We start from the raw sequence: 17,565 nt of genomic DNA, 5'->3' as shown, positions 1-17,565 counted from the left end.
CTGACCCAGGAGTTGAACCCGAGTCTCTTACGTGTCCTGCGTTGGAAGGAGGAGGTTCTTTACTATTGAGCCACTTGGGAAGTCCCAGAATGAAGATTAGATGGTAGTAATTCATCACTGCTAATACGTTTTTATTTCTGAGGTTATACTTTATGTAAGAGATGATCCTGTGTGTAGGAAATACATTAAACATCTGTAAGTGTTGGAGCCTAAGTTTGGCAACTCGTTTTTATATGGTTTAGGAAAAATAATTTCTTTGTACTGTACGTGCAACTTTTCAGCAACTTTGAGATCTTTCCAATTTAAAAATATTAAAGCTTGCTTTTGAAATTTGTTTGAACACATTGGGGTAAGAAATGTATTGAAAACACATTGTACACAAAAAACAGTACAAAACATATTTTTGAAACTAAAATAAACACATCATGAAACAAAGCATAGCCTTGCTCAAAAAGATCATAACACATAAATCAAATATACTTCAATAAAATAAAATTTTAAAAAATATAATAGTGAATGGATTATCATATTAAGTGAAGTAAGCCAGACAAAGACAAATATTATATGATATCATTTATATGTGGAATCTAAAAACTAATACAGATAAATTTATAAAACAGAAACAGACACACAGACACAGGAAACAAACTTCCGGTTACCAAAGTGGAAAGGGGGGAGGGATAAATTGGGAATTTGGGATTAACAGATACACACTATTATATATAAAATATAAACAGCAAGGACCTACTGTATAGCACAGGGAACTATATTCACTATCTTGTAATAACCTATAATGGAAAATAATCTGAAAACCAGAATGTGCACCTGAAATGTTGTATATCAACTTCAGTTTTTAGAAAAGGTAATATCAAATGTGGTTTTATAAATGGTTAATATAACACAGGAAAAAGAAATTCTAAGACACACAGAAAAGAAACAGATTCCAAAAGCACTGGTGGTGGAGACTTACTAAATTGATTTCCTGACCTACAAATTTTGTCCACAAGCATGTTATTAATATAAGAGCAAATACATATATAGGTTGTATCACGCCCTGGGCACTGATCTAAGTACTTGACAAATACTGCTTAATCCTCACAACAATTTTAGGAGGAAGGTAACATTCACTCCCATCTTAAAGGTAATGATACTAAAGCCGAAAAAGGTTAAGTAATGTGCCCAAGGTCACGCAGCCAAGAAAAGGTGGGGCTGGCTTAGAATTTTAGGCTGCCTTCACAAAAGGCCTTGCAAAAGGAATATGATTATCCCTCATTTGACAGATTAGGTAACCAAGGCTCAGAGAAACTAAACGGCTAGTTCACGGCCAAGCTGATTCTGAAAGCAGAGACTAGTTCTCAAGAACAGACTTGCATAATCAGGGAGAAACGATGTCAATGCTTAGATCCCGAACCAGGAACCACTGTTTGCTCATCCAACCGGGTTACAAGAACAAGCCTCCTACTTTCACCAGCACTCAGGCTGTCGGAAGAGAGCTTCGCTGTCCAACAAGCCAGAAGCGGCTGGTTAAATTTAATTCAAATTAAACAAAATTAAAACTTGGATGGCTCTCACTCACCACCTTTAAACATGCACTCATGAGCTCATTGTTAGCACAGTGCACAACAGAGGCTACAGACCATTTCCATGATCACTGGAGGTTCTGCTGGACAGGGTGGAATCTAGAGATTGCCTTGCAAGGGCCTGACAATTGTTTTTTTCAAAAGCAGGGACTGGGATATTCTGGATTTTTCTTTAATATATGCTAGAGCACATCCTATCAGATTTTTTCCTAACAACCGCATTTAATTGTGTTTTTATCGAAGTCACAGGGTTCCCTGGTGGCTCAGATAGTAAAAAAAAAAAAAAATCTGCCTATAATACAAGAGACCCAGGTTGGATCCCTAGGTCAGGAAGATCCCTTGGAGAAGGAAATGGCAACCCACTCCAGCATTCTTGCCTGGGAAATCCCAGGGACAGAGAAGCCCGGCAGGCTACAGTCCATGGGCTCACTAAGACTTGACTGAGCATCTTTCTCTTTCACTTTTTTTCATTCATTGAAGTGACATTGTCAGATTTTTCATATAAACTAACAAGGTAGTAAGTAAATAAAGCCCATAAACTCCAACTCCAACTTGGGTTTCAATCACGGCCATGATTGCTGATGACATTTGTAAACTCCCACCTTATAAATTTCTTTTTTGTTTTTGTTTGTTTTTTTCTGGCATGTGGAACTTCCCCAATCAGGGATCGAACCTCTACCCCTTGCAGTGGAAGCTCCAAGTCTTAACCACCACCAAGGAAGTCCCACCTTGTAGATTTCTAATCCAGTGGCTTGAAACCCCAGATCTTGCTTCTGAATGTGGCATTCTGTGCTACATGATGTAATTATTGCCCTGAAGAATTACAAGTGCAGAACTCAGAAAGCGAAGTGTCTGCACATGACAGCAGCTACCAGTCATTAAATGTTCTACCCACCTAGGGTTGTTACAGGCCTAATCGTCACTATTTTCATGCTAACCCTAAGAGGGCTTCCCTGATAGCTCAGTTGGTAAAGAATCTGCCTGCAATGCAGAAGACCCTGGTTTGATTCCTGGGTCGGGAAGATCCACTGGAGAAGGAATAGGCTACCCACTCCAGTATTCTTGGGCTTCCCCTGTGGCTCAACTGGTAAAGAATCCACCTGCAGTGAGGGAGACCTGGGTTTGATCCCTGGGTTGGGGAGTTTCCCTGGAGAAGGGAAAGGCTACCCACTCCAGTATTCTGGCCTGGAGAATTCCATGGACTGTAAAGAGCCAGACATGACTGAGCGACTTTCACTTTAACCCCTAGGAAGTACATGTGATGGTCTTCATTTTACAAAATGAGGCACAGTGGCTCACAGAGGTAAAGGCACCTGCCCAAATCCACATAGGTAATAAATATAGAATACAAACTAGGTCTCTCCACCTCAAACTCCACATTCATCTTCTTCCTTTACCTAATCTAAACAAAGGTTTCCCAGCTTGCACTAGTGGTAAAGAACCCACCTGCCAATGCAGGACACCTGAGTTTGATCCCTGGGTCAGGAAGATCCCCTGGAAGGGGCATGGCAACCCACTCCAGTATTCTTGCCTGGAGAATTCCATGAACAGAGGATGTTAAGGTCACACAGAGATAGACACAAATGAAGCGACTTAGCATGCATGCAACCTAAAGCAAACCAAGGAGAGACACGATTCTAGCATAAAAATAATTCCGATTCAGCCCACTGGAAATTCATCATGATATGGATCAAAGCAATTAGGATTACAATAGACTAATCACTAAATTTATGCTGATGATAGAAATGTCAGAGGGAGGGTGGAGAGTAGGAAAAAAATAACAGGCGTATGGGGGCAGATGAAAAGCTTGCAAAAAAAATAATAATAAAGATTAAAGCTAACAGTGAGGAGGAGAAATGTCCAGCTGGCTAAATTTTTCCCCAGTCTGTTGCTGACACACCATCTAACTGGGCCCCAGTGCTCATCAACATCACCTCTGCCATGGGATTGAAATTATACACATTTTTCCATCTTATCCACTAGGGTCCAGTGCTGTGATGGAAGAACTTTTCACATATTGAGATTCCAGGAACTCATTCTGGCTTATATATGAACTAACAAACTTTCTCTTTTTTTGGCCTCGCTGCTTGACATGTGGGATCTTAGTTCCCCCATCAGGTATCGAACGCAGACCTTCAGCAGTGAAAGTGCAGAGTCCTAACCAGTGGTGGTCCTAACTGGACCACCAGGGAATTCCCAAGCTAACTTAAATTTTATGCTAATTAGAACAGCAAGTTTTGTGGCGTATCAGAAGAAGTTCATCTGCTTTAACCATGAAAGAAAATGCATTTAAAAATTCAAATGGGGTAATGACTGTGGTTCAATCATTCAAAATGGAGCTGAGTGGCCACTGCGGATGTGGTTTCAGACACATTCCTGCATCACTTGAGAACTTGCATTTTCTGAACTGTACTGGATTTGAGGATACCACCAGCCATTTTCAAAACAATATCCGCTAGCAGCTGCCAGCTGCAACCTTATGGTCTCAAGAACGCCCGTTGTAACTAAGCAACTCACTTTGGATCCCAACCAATCCTTGCTTAAACAGCACCCTTACTTCTCGCTAGCTCCAGTCCTGACTCTTGACAAACAATTTATGTAATTTTGTGGTTTTTGCTTTTACAAGCCTCCCTCTTTTTGTAGTCTAGCGGAACACAATTCAAGTGCTTCTTGAATCTGTGTCTCCTGGGCTATTGCTCTGTTTGGCTCAAACAAAAACTCAAAATTTTCTGTTCCTATTAACAGCTTTTTTATTGCTTATGTCCATTGACAGCTGTAATAATGGGAAGTTTTATGTCTGAAGCTGTTCATACAATGGCCACAGCACTCAAAGAGCACCGAGAAATTGAATTTACATTTTTAATTTAATTGTAATGATTTAAAGTTAAATGTAGGGACAGGACTTCCCTGAATCTGCCTGCCAATTTGTGGCTCACGGGTTCGATCCCTGGTCCAGGAAGATCCCACATGCCTCACCACAACTAAGCCCAAGCGCCACAACTACGGACCCTGTGCTCTGCAACGGGAGAAGAAGCTGCCGCAATCAGAAGCTGGAGCACAGGGGCTAGAGAGTAACTCCCGCTCAACCGCAACTAGAGAAAGCCCACTGGCCGCAATGAAGACCTAGCAGAGCCAAAATAAAGTTTTAAAAAACAGGAAGTGGAAACCAAAAAAAAGTTAGATATATGTAGCACATGTGGCTGGTGGCTACCGTATTGAACAGCACAGCACTAAATAGCAAGATGCAGAAGTTAGGGCAGGGCTTTCCCATTTGCGTCCCCCAAAACCTAACGTGTGAACCATTTGTTTAAGGGGCACTGTCTGAGGTCAGACTCCCTGGGTCCAAATCTCTGTTCTGGGAAACTTTGAGGACGCACTTAATCTTGTTTGTACCTCAGTGTTTGCATCTGTAATTATTCATAGTGATATTTCTTTATATATATATATATATATATAATGGAGTATTACTCAGCCATAAAAAGAATGAAATAATGCCATTTGCAGCAGCATGGATGGAGCTAAAAATTATCATATTAAAGTGAAGTAAGTTAGAGAAAGACAAATATCATATGATATCATATTCTGGCTATTGTAAATAGCCCCAGTGAATATTGAGGTACATGTATCTTTTTGAATTATGATTTTTTCCGGATATATGCCCAGGAGTGAGATTGCTGGGTTATAGGATAGTTCTATTTTTAGTTCTTTAAGGAACCTCCATACTGTTCTCCACAGTGGCTGTACCAATTTAGAGTCCCACCAACAGTGTAGGAGGGTTAAATCCACCAGTTTAAACCTGTATGTTTTTTTCCAACACTGCAAGCAAGTAACTCAATTCTGACACTATCTACTGAGAGATAGCATCGGATTCCACAGGTTAAAAGCTCAGTCCAGGCCTCCCGCCACCCACTACAGATGTCAATCACAAGTCCAGGTTGTCACCTGTGCTTCTGACTGATGGGCTATAGCTCAGAGGTTCCCACAACCCTCTCCTTGGTGTTGGTTAATTTGCTCGAGCAACTCAAGGAACTCAGAGGGACTTCCCTGGTGGTCCAGTGGTTAAGACTCCTCTCTCCCAATGGAGGGAGCCTGAGTTTGATCCCTGGTTGGGGAACAAAGATCCTGCATGCTGTGTTGCCAAAATAGAAGAGGGGGAGGGGGAGATAATGTCTTGAACTGAATAAAATGAAAATACAACATAATCAACTTAAAAAAAATTTTTTTAATGAAGAACTCAGAAAGACATTTTACTTACTGGATTACTGGTTTATTACAAAAAGATGTAACTCAGAAACAGCCAAAAGGAGGAGATGTACAAGGCAAGATACCAGGAGGGGGCAGGGGAGTTCCAGACACTCCATCCTCCTAGCACCTCTACAATTCATTGACCCGGAAGCTCTCTGAACCCCATCTTTTGGGGGGTTTTGGTGGAGGCTTTTGGGGTTTTGGGTGGAGGCTTCATTACCTAGACATGATTGATTAAATCATTGGCCACTGGTGATTGATTTCAACCTCCAGCCCCTCTCTCTTCCTGGGAGGTGGGGGCTGGGAGGGCCTGAAAATTCCAACCTCTCTAATTATATGGTTGATTCTCCGGGTAACCAGCCCCCATCCTTAGGTGCTTTCCAAAAGTCACCTCGTAAACATAAACTCAGGTGTGGTTGAAAGGGGTTTATTATAAATATCAAGACTCTTTTACCACTCTTATCACTTAGGAATTTCCAAGCGTTTTAGGAGCTCTGTGTCAGAAACCAGGATGAAGACAAATATAGGTTTCTTATTATAAATCACAATATCACAGTATCTATGGTTGACTCTTGCTTGAATTGTCGTTATAAAGGTTGTCAAATGGTGACCTTTACAATGATGATTATTCCTTCTACATCATTCTTTAATTTGTAACTCTAATAATGAGCTTTTGCTCCTTTTTATTTTAAATCAGTCTGTAGTCATGAATTTTTGTTCATTTAGTGGATTAGAATCCTTTTTTTGTTGCTGTTGTTTAGTGGCTAAATTGTGTCCAACTCTTTTGCAACCCCATGGACTGGAACCTGCCAGGCTCCTCTGTCCATGGGATTTCCCAGCCAAGAATACTGGAGTGGGTTGCCATTTCCTTCTCCAGGGGAAACTTCCCAACCCAAGGATCAACCTCAAGTCTCCTGCATTGGCAGGTGGATTCTTTACCACCACGCCACCAGGGAAGCCCGAGAATCCTTTACTATCTTTATTTAATCTGACATTCAATTTGTTCCAGATTTGGTCATAAGAAGCCTCTTTAAGATGTCCTCCTGCATCCTTCTGACATCCCCATCATTCTTTGAGTATTTCCTTACTTCTAGATTGCTTTTCTTTTAAAGATGGAGAAACTGAGGCACAGGGAAGTTGAATAACTTGCCCAAGTGGTCCTGATGTTAGTTGGCAGGACCAAGATTTGAACGCAAGCAGTGTGGTTCCAGAATCCAAGCTCTTAACCACTCAACCATATTCCACCACACAGGGGCAGGAATTGTGACTTTTTCTTGGTAGCTAGTTCCCGGACCAGGGACTGAACCCTGGATGCCAGCAGTGAGAATATAGTGCCCTAACCACTGGACAGCCAGGGAATTCCCCTTAATATATACACAAAGTGGGCTTCCCAGGTGGCTCTGTGGTAAAGAATCTGCCTGCCAATGCAGGAGATGCGGGTTTGATCCCTGGGTCAGGAAGATCCCCTGAAGGAAGAAATGGCAACCTGCTCCAGTATTCTTGCTAGAGAAAAAAATCCCATGGACAGAGGAGCTTGGTGGGCTACAGTCCATGGGGTTGCAAAGAGTCAGATACAACAGAGCAACCGAGCACATACACGCACATAGATGTTAAGTATACATGCTTGGATTTATTCTGGCATTCTTTTTTTTAACTGAAGCATAGTCGATTTACAATGTTGTGATAGTTTCAAGTGTGCAGCGATGTGATTCAGATACATACATATCTATATCTATATTCTTTTTCGGGTAAATCATGACTTCTTGTTCAAAGCTATATCCGTGCCACTCAGCATGATGCCTTACCCATGGTAAGTATTAAATATAAATATGTTAAAAATGAAAGTGATGAAAGTGAAAGAGAAGAGTGAAAAAGTTGGCTTAAAGCTCAACATTCAGAAAACTAAGATCAAGGCATCTGGTTCCATCACTTCGTGGGAAATAGATGGGGAAACAGTGGAAACAGTGTCAGACTTTATTTTGGATGGCTCCAAAATCACTGCATATGGTGATTGCAGCCTTGAAATTAAAAGACACTTACTCCTTGGAAGAAAAGTTATGACCAACCTAGATAGCTTATTGAAAAGCAGAGACATTACTTTGCCAACAAAGGTGCGTCTAGTCAAGGCTATGGTTTTTCCAGTGGTCATGTATGGATGTGAGAGTTGGACTGTGAAGAAGGCTGAGCGCCGAAGAATTGATGCTTTTGAACTGTGGTGTTGGAGAAGACTCTTGACAGTCCCTTGGACTGCAGGGAGATCCAACCAATCCATTCTGAAGGAGATCAGCCCTAGGATTTCTTTGGAAGGAATGATGCTAAAGCTGAAACTCCAGTACTTTGGCCACCTCATGCCACGAGTTGACTCATTGGGAAAGACTCTGATGCTGGGAGGGATTGGGGGCAGGAGGAGAAGGGGACGACAGAGGATGAGATGGCTGGATGGCATCACTGACTCGATGGACGTGAATCTGAGTGAACTCCGGGAGTTGGTGATGGACAGGGAGGCCTGGCGTGCTGCAATTCATGGAGTTGCAAAGAGTCGGACATGACTGAGCGACTGAACTGAACTGAACTGATAGACCAGATAGAAGTATATTTAGTCAACAAAAGAAAGAATGCTGAAATTTCTCTGGCTGTCCAGTGGTTAAGACTGTTCACCTTCCAGTGTAGGGGTTTGGGTTTCATCCCTGGTTGGGGAGCTAAGATACCACATGCCTAGTGGCAAAAAAAAAAAAAAAAAACAGAAAACAGAAACAATATTGAAACAAATCGAATAAATACTTTTTAAAAAATGGTCCACATAAAAAGACTCTTTAAAAAATGAGATTCAAAATGAATTCTTGTCTTACAGGGGGATAAAACCTTACTCTTTGGGGCTTTATTGTTTACTGGGCAGAAGTCATTCTGTCAGAAATTATTTTCTTTACCAAACAAAAATTATTTGCAATGGTCTGAACTGTGAGTCAATAAGTTTCTGTTATCTTAATCACTAAAGGTCCAGTGGTTAAGACTTTGCTTTTCAGTGCAGCAGAGGAGCAGGATGCAGGGTCCATCCCTGGTCAAGGAACTAAGACCCACATGCCTTGCAGTCAAAACACTAAGACATGAAGCAGAAGCAATATTGTAACAAATTCCATAAAGACTTTAAAAATGGTCCACATCAAAACAAATGAAAAAAATTTAACTATGATAGTAATACTAAAATGATATAAACTGATAACAATGCAAATATTCCTGCCTGGCAGATTATAGTTGACTATTTCTCTCTGGATACTGACCAGTTCTTTTAGCATTCCCGATCACCTATATGCATGCGCTCTTGGAATTCTCCTTTGAACTGGTTGCAACATTTTACATAAGGGTCTCATTCATAAATGAGTTAAATAAAATCTTGGACACCCTGGATCTGTGTAAGAGCTTATTTTACTTTTTGAAAAATAGTATCTGTCAGCACCCACTTCCCGAATTTGGAACTTCCTCCAAAAATTAGAACACTCTCACCCCCACAGAATGAGAGGTGATAAAAGAATGATTTCCAGTCTCAACACCCTCAGAAACCCAGGAGTCCTCTGACTTATACTACTAAGATTGCAAAATACAGACTCAGAGTTACCTCTAAAGAGTGTAACACGCTGGTTAGCAGGTCTTGCTCATCAAAGCGAAAGTTACACAGGTTACATTAACAATCTTCATTCCAAGGTGTTCCAGGGCTTCCTCCTTGACTCAGTGGTAAACAATCCACCTGCCAATGCAGGAGATGTGGGTTTAATCCCTGATCTGGGAAGATCTCACGTGCCATGGAGCAACTGAGCCAGGGGGCTACAAATATCAGTCCCGTGCTCTAGAGCCCAGGAGCCGCAACTACTGAGCACACGTGCCCTAGAGTCCATGCTCAGCAACAAAAGAAGCCACAGCAACAGGAAGCCCAAGCACTGCAATGAGGAATAGCCCCCTCTCGCCGCAACTAGAGAAAGCCGACATTCAGCAGCAGAGACCCAATGCAGCCAAATACATACAAAAATAAAATCAGATAATAGTAATAACAAAAAAGATGTTCCAATAAGGTGGACTTCCCTGGTGGTCCAGTGGTTAAGATACAGTGCTTCCACTGCAAGGAACACGGTTTAAGCCCTGGTCAGGGAACAAAGATCCCACATGCCTCCTAGCACGGCTGAAAAACAGAAGGAAAACAAAGGCATTCCAGTTAAGAGACAGGCTAGAATTCAGTCTGAACTCAACTTGGCTGAAACACAGGCAGTTGAGTTTTTAAGAACTGGGGTGGGAAGTCAGGGTGGCAGGTCATCTCTGTTTGCTAATTGTCTTCACCCAAGGGAAAAGGAAACAGTCTTGCAACATCAGGAGGAGGAGCAGTGTTACAGCTTGGACTGAAGTCAGGAAACTGGGAGACAGACGTACTGTCTCCTGTGATGTTTATATTTCAAAGAGATAGATCCCAGGTCCTTTCAAATGACGGTTCCTGGGTTGTAAAACTGGCAAGAGGCTTTTAGAGATTTATATGCAACCCACTCCAGTATTCTTGACTGGAGAATCCCTTGGACAGAGGAGCCTGGCAGGCTACAGTCCATAGGGTTGCAAAGAGTCAGACTTGACTGAAGGGGCTTAGCACGCATGCATACTTCTCAAAAGGGCAAAGAATTTATGACGACAAGTCTTCTAAAGTACATGCTCTAAAAAATAGGAGGTCGGGGCATCTGTGGTTAGGCTGTCTGGATTCTGGAAGGGATGAGGGCGAGAGGGAGTACAGTGGTTTAGAGGCAGGAAAAGTCTATCTAAAGTTTAGTTAAGCTGAGGGAAAAGTTACAGCGCTTGTGATCATGCTCTATAAAGCTGGTCAGCCTGGGTTCAAACTTGAACTCCATTGCTTATTAGCTGGGTGACATGAGGTAAGTTACTCAACCTCTCTGGCCTAGTTTCCTCATCTTATAAGAAGCAGATGATTACTACTTAATTCATTAATATTTAATTCAAAAAGCAGAGATATCACTTTGCCAACGAAGGTCCATATAGTCAAAGCTATGGTTTTTCCAGTAGTCATGTACAGATGTGAGAGTTGAACCATAAAGAAGGTTGAGCACCAATAAACTGATGCTTTCAAACTGTGCTGCTGGAGAAGACCCTTGAGAGTCCCTTGGACTGCAAGGAAATGAAACCAGTCAATCCTAAAGGAAATCAACCCTGAATATTCATTGGAAGGACTGATGTTGAACCTGAAGCTCCAATACTTTGTCCACCTGATGTGAAGAGCCAACTCATTGAAAAAAGCCATTATTCTAGGGAAGATTGAAAGCAGGAGGAGAAGGGGATGACCAGAGGACGAGATGGTTAGATGGTGTCACCAAATCAATGGACATGAGTTTGAGCAAGCACTGGGAGATGGTGAGGGACAGGGAAGCCTGGTGTGCTTCAATCCATGGGTTCACAAAGAGTTGGACATGACTTATCAACTGAACAACAACAATACTTAATTCACAGGATGGTTGGTTAGATTAAATGTGTTAATTCAAGTACAGCCCTTAAACCACTATCTGGTACATAATAAATATATGACTTGCTGTGGGTTAAATTACTTTGCCGTTCTTAGCCTGTATTTCCCCAAACCATGCCATCTAAGAATTATATGGAAAATTAAATGAGAAGATGGATGCACACAACCTTAGCCCAAGCCTGGCATCTGGTAAGACTCTTTTAAAGGACCAATATTCCCGTAACTATAGTTACCATTACTGATACTTGTATTATTTGTTGCTCAGGCTCTTATTCCCTATTTTGTTACAATAATCACTATTTACTATTATTATTATCTCACATATTCCCTGTTATGAATGGTAATATCAGCAATATTACTTTTTTTTTTAGCCGCCCCATTCCGCTTATGGGATCTTAATTCCCCCACCAGGGATTGAACCCTGGCCCTCTGTAGTGAAAGCACAGAGTCCTTAGGACTTCCCTGGGGGTCCAGTGATTAAGAGTCTGCACTCCCAATGAGAGGGCACAGGTTCATTCCCCAGTGGCGGAACTAAGATCCCACATGCCATGCAGTGCAGTCAAAGAAAAGAAAGAAAGAAAGCACGGAGTTCTAACGACAGGACTGCCAGCGAATTCCCAGTATTACTATCTCACTATTCCGCACATCTGGTCCCCCTCTTCAGGCAGTCCAGAAGCCTGCCAGGGTTTCTCCTTCCCAAGCCAGGCTTTCCCCCGCTGGGCCCCCAACCCTTCATCTGATTGGAGAAGGCGGTGGTGAGGCTCAGGCCCCAAGTTCCCAACAGGAAGCAAAGACTGACAGCAGCACCTGCCAGCCCTTTGGACAGGTGGGATGCCAAGACCGAGCCACTGAATGATTCTTTTTTTCTTTTCATCATGAAGCTAGGCTATTTTTTCCTATATAATTTTTAAAGGTTACTTTCCATTTACAGTTATTAAAAAAAATATTGGCTATATTCCCCATGTTGTGCAATGATTCTTAAGAAACCAGATAGATAGCAAGGCAGGTAAACCCATGAAACAAAACTCCCCTCTGCTCCCAAGCATTGCTAAGAGTCCCATTCACCCCTCCACATTGCTCAGAGGTCTCACCTGGTCTCCCTCTCACGAGGTGGGACAGCCCACGTGCGCCGTTCAACTCAGGAGGTGAATGGTGTTCAAGTGCGACTTCCCCTGGGAGCTGTAACTCTGGATCTCAGTTTCTCTATCTCGGTCTTGGCATTCCCATCCTAGGTCAACTTCCCACGAGTCTGGTGTCAGCAGCGAACTAGGAATAACTCCTATAAAACACTACACAGGACTTCCCTGGTGGCCCAGTGGCTAAGACTCCACACACTTAGACTCCTTCAAGGCAGAGGGCCCAGGTTTGACCCTTGGTCAGGAAACTAGATTCCCACGTGCTGAAACTCAAACATCCCTCACAACTAAGACTGGGCATGGTCAAATAAATAAATAAATATTTTTTAAAATTTTAAAACAAATAAAACACTATACAAAGTAATCAAACTTTTATTGAAGCCTTTATGTGCCAGACACGGCACGGGCCCTGCTCTTGAGGAGCTCACAGTCTAGAAAAGAGAAGATGCCAAAAAAATGTTTCCCACAAAGATGGAGGGGCCTGGCGGGCGGGGGGCAGAGCCATCAACACCCCCGCCTCTCCTATTCCAGGTTGGCTGGAACAGAGAACAGAGAGCTTATCAGCATCTCTCCCTCCTTCCCTGGGACGGCTCTGACTTCCCACTGTCCTAAGTATCAGGAGGACACCAGGGAGAGACAAAGATGCAGGGGATACAGCTGCTGCCCTCAAAAAGCTAGAACATCCCGGCAGGATATATATATACATATACAACAGTAACTTTGTGTCCCAAAGCCGCAAACCAGTGCAGCAAAAGCTGGGGAGAACAGGGGCTGGGCCAGCCCAGTCCGGGGGGTGGGAAAAGAAGTAATGGAAAGGGAGGTAACCAAGGCCCAGGAAGTAGGGCAAGAGGTGGAGAAGCTCATAGTAGGGTGCCAGCAGCCACAGCCAACAGAAGAGTCACCCATCCTGCCCAAGGAGCCGCAGAGCCTTTACTAAGGGTCACATATTTTACGGGGTACTGCCCCATATTTCTGCGGTCCTGGTGGCCACTAGCACCTCCAGCCAAGCTAGCTTCCTCTTCCTGGAAGGTCTCACGCCCCACCTCTTGCGGAGAAGTCTGGTTGGTCCGAGCTGGGGTGATAGGTTTGGTGGTGGACCGGGTGGTGGTGGGGACTGGGGTAGCTTTGGTGGTGACGGTGGAGGACGGGGCTGAGGTGGAAGTACTGACAGATTTGGTTGGGGCCAGGGTGGTGGACCGAGGTGGGGGCAGCAAGACGAGAGGTGGGAATTGAGGAGAGAAGTAGGTCTTGTTGCGGAGGTCCGAGTTACAGCGGGACCCCTGGCAGCAGGAGCCGCTGAGCGTGAACCCTGGGCCTGTCGCCGAATCCCGGGTGCAGAACTCGTTCTGGACGCAGCCCCGGACAGGCAAGGACACGGTCACATTGGCTGCAGGAGAGAAACACGGGTAGGTCCATGGTTGGGGGTAGGGGGTAGGCACAGCCAGAATGAAACTTAGGGGCAACACGAGGTCAAGAACATCCAAAACAGGGGACAGAAGGGCTCTGCATCCATTAATCCCTATGTCTCCATTTGGGCCCCACTTTGAGAACACTGTCCCACTGTCATTTGTATTCAGTAGACCACATTTCCCATAGGACTTAAGAGGAAAAATGTGTAGAATGAACTACAAGTTCCACAATACTTTGGAAGAAAGGTTTGAACTGGGATACAACACCTCTCAACAGGATGAAAGAGAAGAGCATTGCCTCCCTCTTCCTCCTGTGACTCCACCGTTGCCAAAATTCAGTCTTAGAGTCAGAACTCAGTTCAGTTCACTCACTCGGTAGTGTTTGACTCTTTGCAACCCCATGGACTGCAGCATGCCAGGCCTCCCTGTCCATCACCAACTCCCAGAGTGTACTCAGACTCATGTCCATTGAGTCGGTGATGCCATCTAACCATCTCATCCTCTGTCATCCCCTTCTCCTCCCACCTTCAATCTTTTCCAGCATCAGGGTCTTCATCTCCCATAATACACCCCGCAGAGGATGAGATTTCAAGAACTCATGGTTCCCTGAGGCAGAGACCTGGAGGCTGAACCACATCTCTCCTAATACTCCGGGGTGGGACAAAGTATTAGGAGACACTAACCTTTGAGTTTTAAGGACTAGATTCCCCACGATGCCTGGGCAGAATCTTAGAGACTTAAATACATTTCCCATTGCACATCCTCCCATTCTGCACCTGGCAAGCCTCTGTGAAAACATATTTCCTCCAAAACTCTGGGACAAAAGTATTCCTATTCCCCTGCTATCCTGGGAATAGGCCTGCATTCCTCATGATGCTCTAGGACAAGCCACCAACTTAGGCCTACGGTTCCCAGAAGGCGCGGGAAGGTGAGGGAACCCTTTGGGTAAAGGGGTACTATTACCTACCACCCATGAGGCCTCAGAAAAGGCTACCACGACCCGTGTAGGCCAGGTGCTTTGGAGCTCCTCTCACCTGCTGTCAAGGTGACATTGCCGTCGAAACAGCCCTTGTAGAAATGGTCGCTGGCGTTGTAGCAGCTCACGACGGGAGGCGCCCTGCCCTGGCACTCCTTGCGGCTCAGTCCCACGCAGCTGTAGCACTCGACGCCGTTGGGCTGATAGGCACTCTCATTGCCTGCAAGGGGGGCCAGGAGGAAGGAAGCGGTCCAGGGGGTTCAAGAAGCACTGACCTGCTCGTCGTCCCTCAAGTCCACGTCTCCGCCCCTCGACGGACACGCAGCTCCGCCTCTAACCCCGCCCCCAGGGTGTGACCCCGCCCCCAGCCCTTGAGGATTTTTCCCGCCTCCTGCTAGCGGCCGCCCCAGCCGCTCGGCCCAGGCGTGGCTCCGCCCCCAGGGCTGTGGCTCCGCCCCCACCGACCTGCGGGGTTGAGCGCTCGCGAGGTGAGGTTGAGTTTCGCGTTGCAGCGGTCCTGGGAACACTGCTGCAGCTGGATGAAGGCCAGAATCCCGTAAAGGTCCAGTCCGCGGTCATTCTTGCCGGGGATTCCCGAACCGCAACCCCGCACTGCCACCGAGAATTGCCCGTGGACTGCGAAGAGGGGAGGGGGCGGGGTCACAGGGGCGCGGCCTCTGGGCGGGGCCTCGAATAGATCGGCCCCAGAGGATAGGCACGCCAAGGTGGGAGCATCAGAGAGAGGGAGTTCAGAAAGAGCAGACCCGAGGGGGAAAGAACAACAGACTTGAGAGATCTGAGTATGAGGGGACAGAGAAGCTGACAGGTACTGTACACAAAAGCGGGGATGGGGTAAGAGTGGAAATAAGAAGGGGCACGACCACAGGCAGTCTCACCCGGAAAGCAACATCAGAAAGAACTGAGACTGACGAAAGAGGCACAGGATCAGAGATAGATGGAGCCTCCTAGGAGCTGTGACCTCAGACAAGGGCGGGTCAGAGGGACCCGAAACCTCAGTCTTGGGACCCTAGGAGAGTATCTCTAGGGGAGGCTTGGTTGGGGTGGAGAGGATTTTGGAAGGGTCAGAAGGCGACAGCGAGATCTCAGTGAGCCAGGCTGTGCCCTTGAAAGAGACGAGGTCCCAGGTCTGGATTCTCCCAGGTCACCTCACCCCTGCGCAGCGCTCAGTCCTCACCTCTCTAAGCCCTAAGGACATGGGTGTGTTGAAAGGCCCAGGCCCTTGCAGACTGAAAGGGAAGAATGGGGATGCGTTCGAGTGGGTGTGGCCAAAGTCAGAAGGAGGGGCTGGACTATAAGGAGGCGGGGCCCGGATGGAGAAGCTGGAAGCTAGTACGCAAGGACCAGGAGGTCCCACTCACTAGTCTCCACGGCCCCCACAGCTTCTGTGCAGACTTCCACGCCTGGTGCACACTTCACCGTCTTCATCTTCTGCGGCGAGCACCCGTCATCTGCGTTCTGCACGCAGCTGTAACACTCCAGGGCCTTCGCTCCTGGGGGTGCAGAGGCAAGTAGAACTGAGCGATCCCAACTGAAGTCTCCTTCCCAAAGAAGAAATAGTCCTCCCCACTCCCTCCACCCCTGTGCAACTGTACCGCACATCCTTTTCCAGGGCACGGAGATAAGGAAATGTGTGCGCGCTAAGTCGTTTCAATCGTGTCCAACTCTTTGCTACCCTTTGGACTGTAGCCCGCCAGGCTCCTCTGTCCAAGGGATTCTCCAAGCAAGAATACTGGAATGGATTGCATGCCCTCCTCAGGGACAAGGAAAACGTAGCCGCAAATCTGAGACCAGGAGATACACTGTGTCCCTTTCATGCCTACAGTGGGAGTATCTTTTTCACAGACCCTTGTGCTCAAGGTGGGGGATCCCTGACTTAAATGGGGGGACTCCTTCTTTCAGTTCTCCACTTAGGTTGGGAGAATTTTACCTACAGTCAAGTCATTCGGTGAGACTTCCCTCCCCACCACCCCCCACTCTCCCCCAGACGTCTACTCAGGATGGAAGAAAGTTTCCACAGTCCCTTCTGCCCAGGGTAGCAAATCCTTCCTAGAGCACTCCCTCCCCCACCGAAGCAGGTGATTTTTCCCACAATCCCCCTGTTCCAAGTGGAAGAATTTTCCCCATAGCTCCCTCTGCTCTGGACAGGAGATTCTTCCCGCAGCCCTCTCCATTGAGGGGTGGCGGGGTGGGGGGCAGACTCTTCCTTAGAGCTCCCATTGTGCCCCCTCCGCTCCCTTCTGGCAACAGACTCACTTTCTGGAAGCAGCAGCGACAGCAGGAGCAGCCAGCCAATAGTCCAGATCACTGCCCAGGAGCCTGCTCTCCTGGCGGGGTCCATGGTTCCGTCCTGCTCTCTCGGCTTCCCCCCTAGGTGTGCCGGCTCCCAACCCAGGCCCTCTTACCTGAGCCCGGGATGAGTAACCTCCCCCCAGGCAACCCTGGCCTTGCCCAACCGGGCCAAATCAGCGTCCGCTGTGGGGCGTGACACCCGCCCCTGGGTGCGCCGTCACCCACAGCTGCCAAGGAGGGAAAGGGCGGGAGTCATGGTTTCCTGGCAGTTCCCAGGAGAAAGCCTGTGTGTTTGGGGTCTGAGACGGGGGAGAGAGGAGAGGACTGAGGCTCACAGAAGGGGTCTACTCGACGCTCAGCATCCAGTAAATATTGAATGAGTGCAGGTTTGGGGTCGGGTGAT

General features: G+C 46.1%; 1 protein-coding gene across 1 annotated transcript; it reads right to left on the bottom strand.

Annotated features, from left to right (window-relative positions):
* Positions 1 to 12,816: 12,816 nt before the first annotated feature.
* LYPD3 (LY6/PLAUR domain containing 3) lies at positions 12,817 to 17,309 on the bottom strand. The gene is made up of 5 exons (XM_040252589.1): positions 17,127 to 17,309; positions 16,232 to 16,363; positions 15,318 to 15,488; positions 14,911 to 15,072; positions 12,817 to 13,854 (listed from the first exon to the last, which is right to left on the bottom strand). Exons 1-5 carry the CDS (start codon positions 17,209 to 17,211, stop codon positions 13,328 to 13,330), a joined length of 1,077 nt encoding a protein of 358 aa, XP_040108523.1. The 5' UTR covers positions 17,212 to 17,309; the 3' UTR covers positions 12,817 to 13,327.
* Between the last annotated feature and the right edge of the window lie 256 nt (positions 17,310 to 17,565).

Source organism: Oryx dammah, unplaced genomic scaffold, assembly GCF_014754425.2.
Source record: "Oryx dammah isolate SB20612 unplaced genomic scaffold, SCBI_Odam_1.1 HiC_scaffold_13, whole genome shotgun sequence".
NCBI lineage: Eukaryota > Metazoa > Chordata > Mammalia > Artiodactyla > Bovidae > Oryx > Oryx dammah.
Note: the sequence above shows the minus strand (reverse complement) of the source record. Positions and strands in the feature narration are given on the sequence as shown.

What these genes read in the sequence shown, in the direction of transcription:
- LYPD3 (XM_040252589.1), bottom strand. Translation starts at nt 17,211, where the DNA reads ATGGACCCCGCCAGGAGAGCAGGCTCCTGGGCAGTGATCTGGACTATT. An exon ending in GTCGCTGCTGCTTCCAGAAA is followed by an intron (nt 16,364 to 17,126) that starts GTGAGTCTGTTG and finishes CTGCACCCCCAG; the next exon opens with GAGCGAAGGCCCTGGAGTGT. An exon ending in GCGAGCGCTCAACCCCGCAG is followed by an intron (nt 15,073 to 15,317) that starts GTCGGTGGGGGC and finishes CCCCCCTTGCAG; the next exon opens with GCAATGAGAGTGCCTATCAG.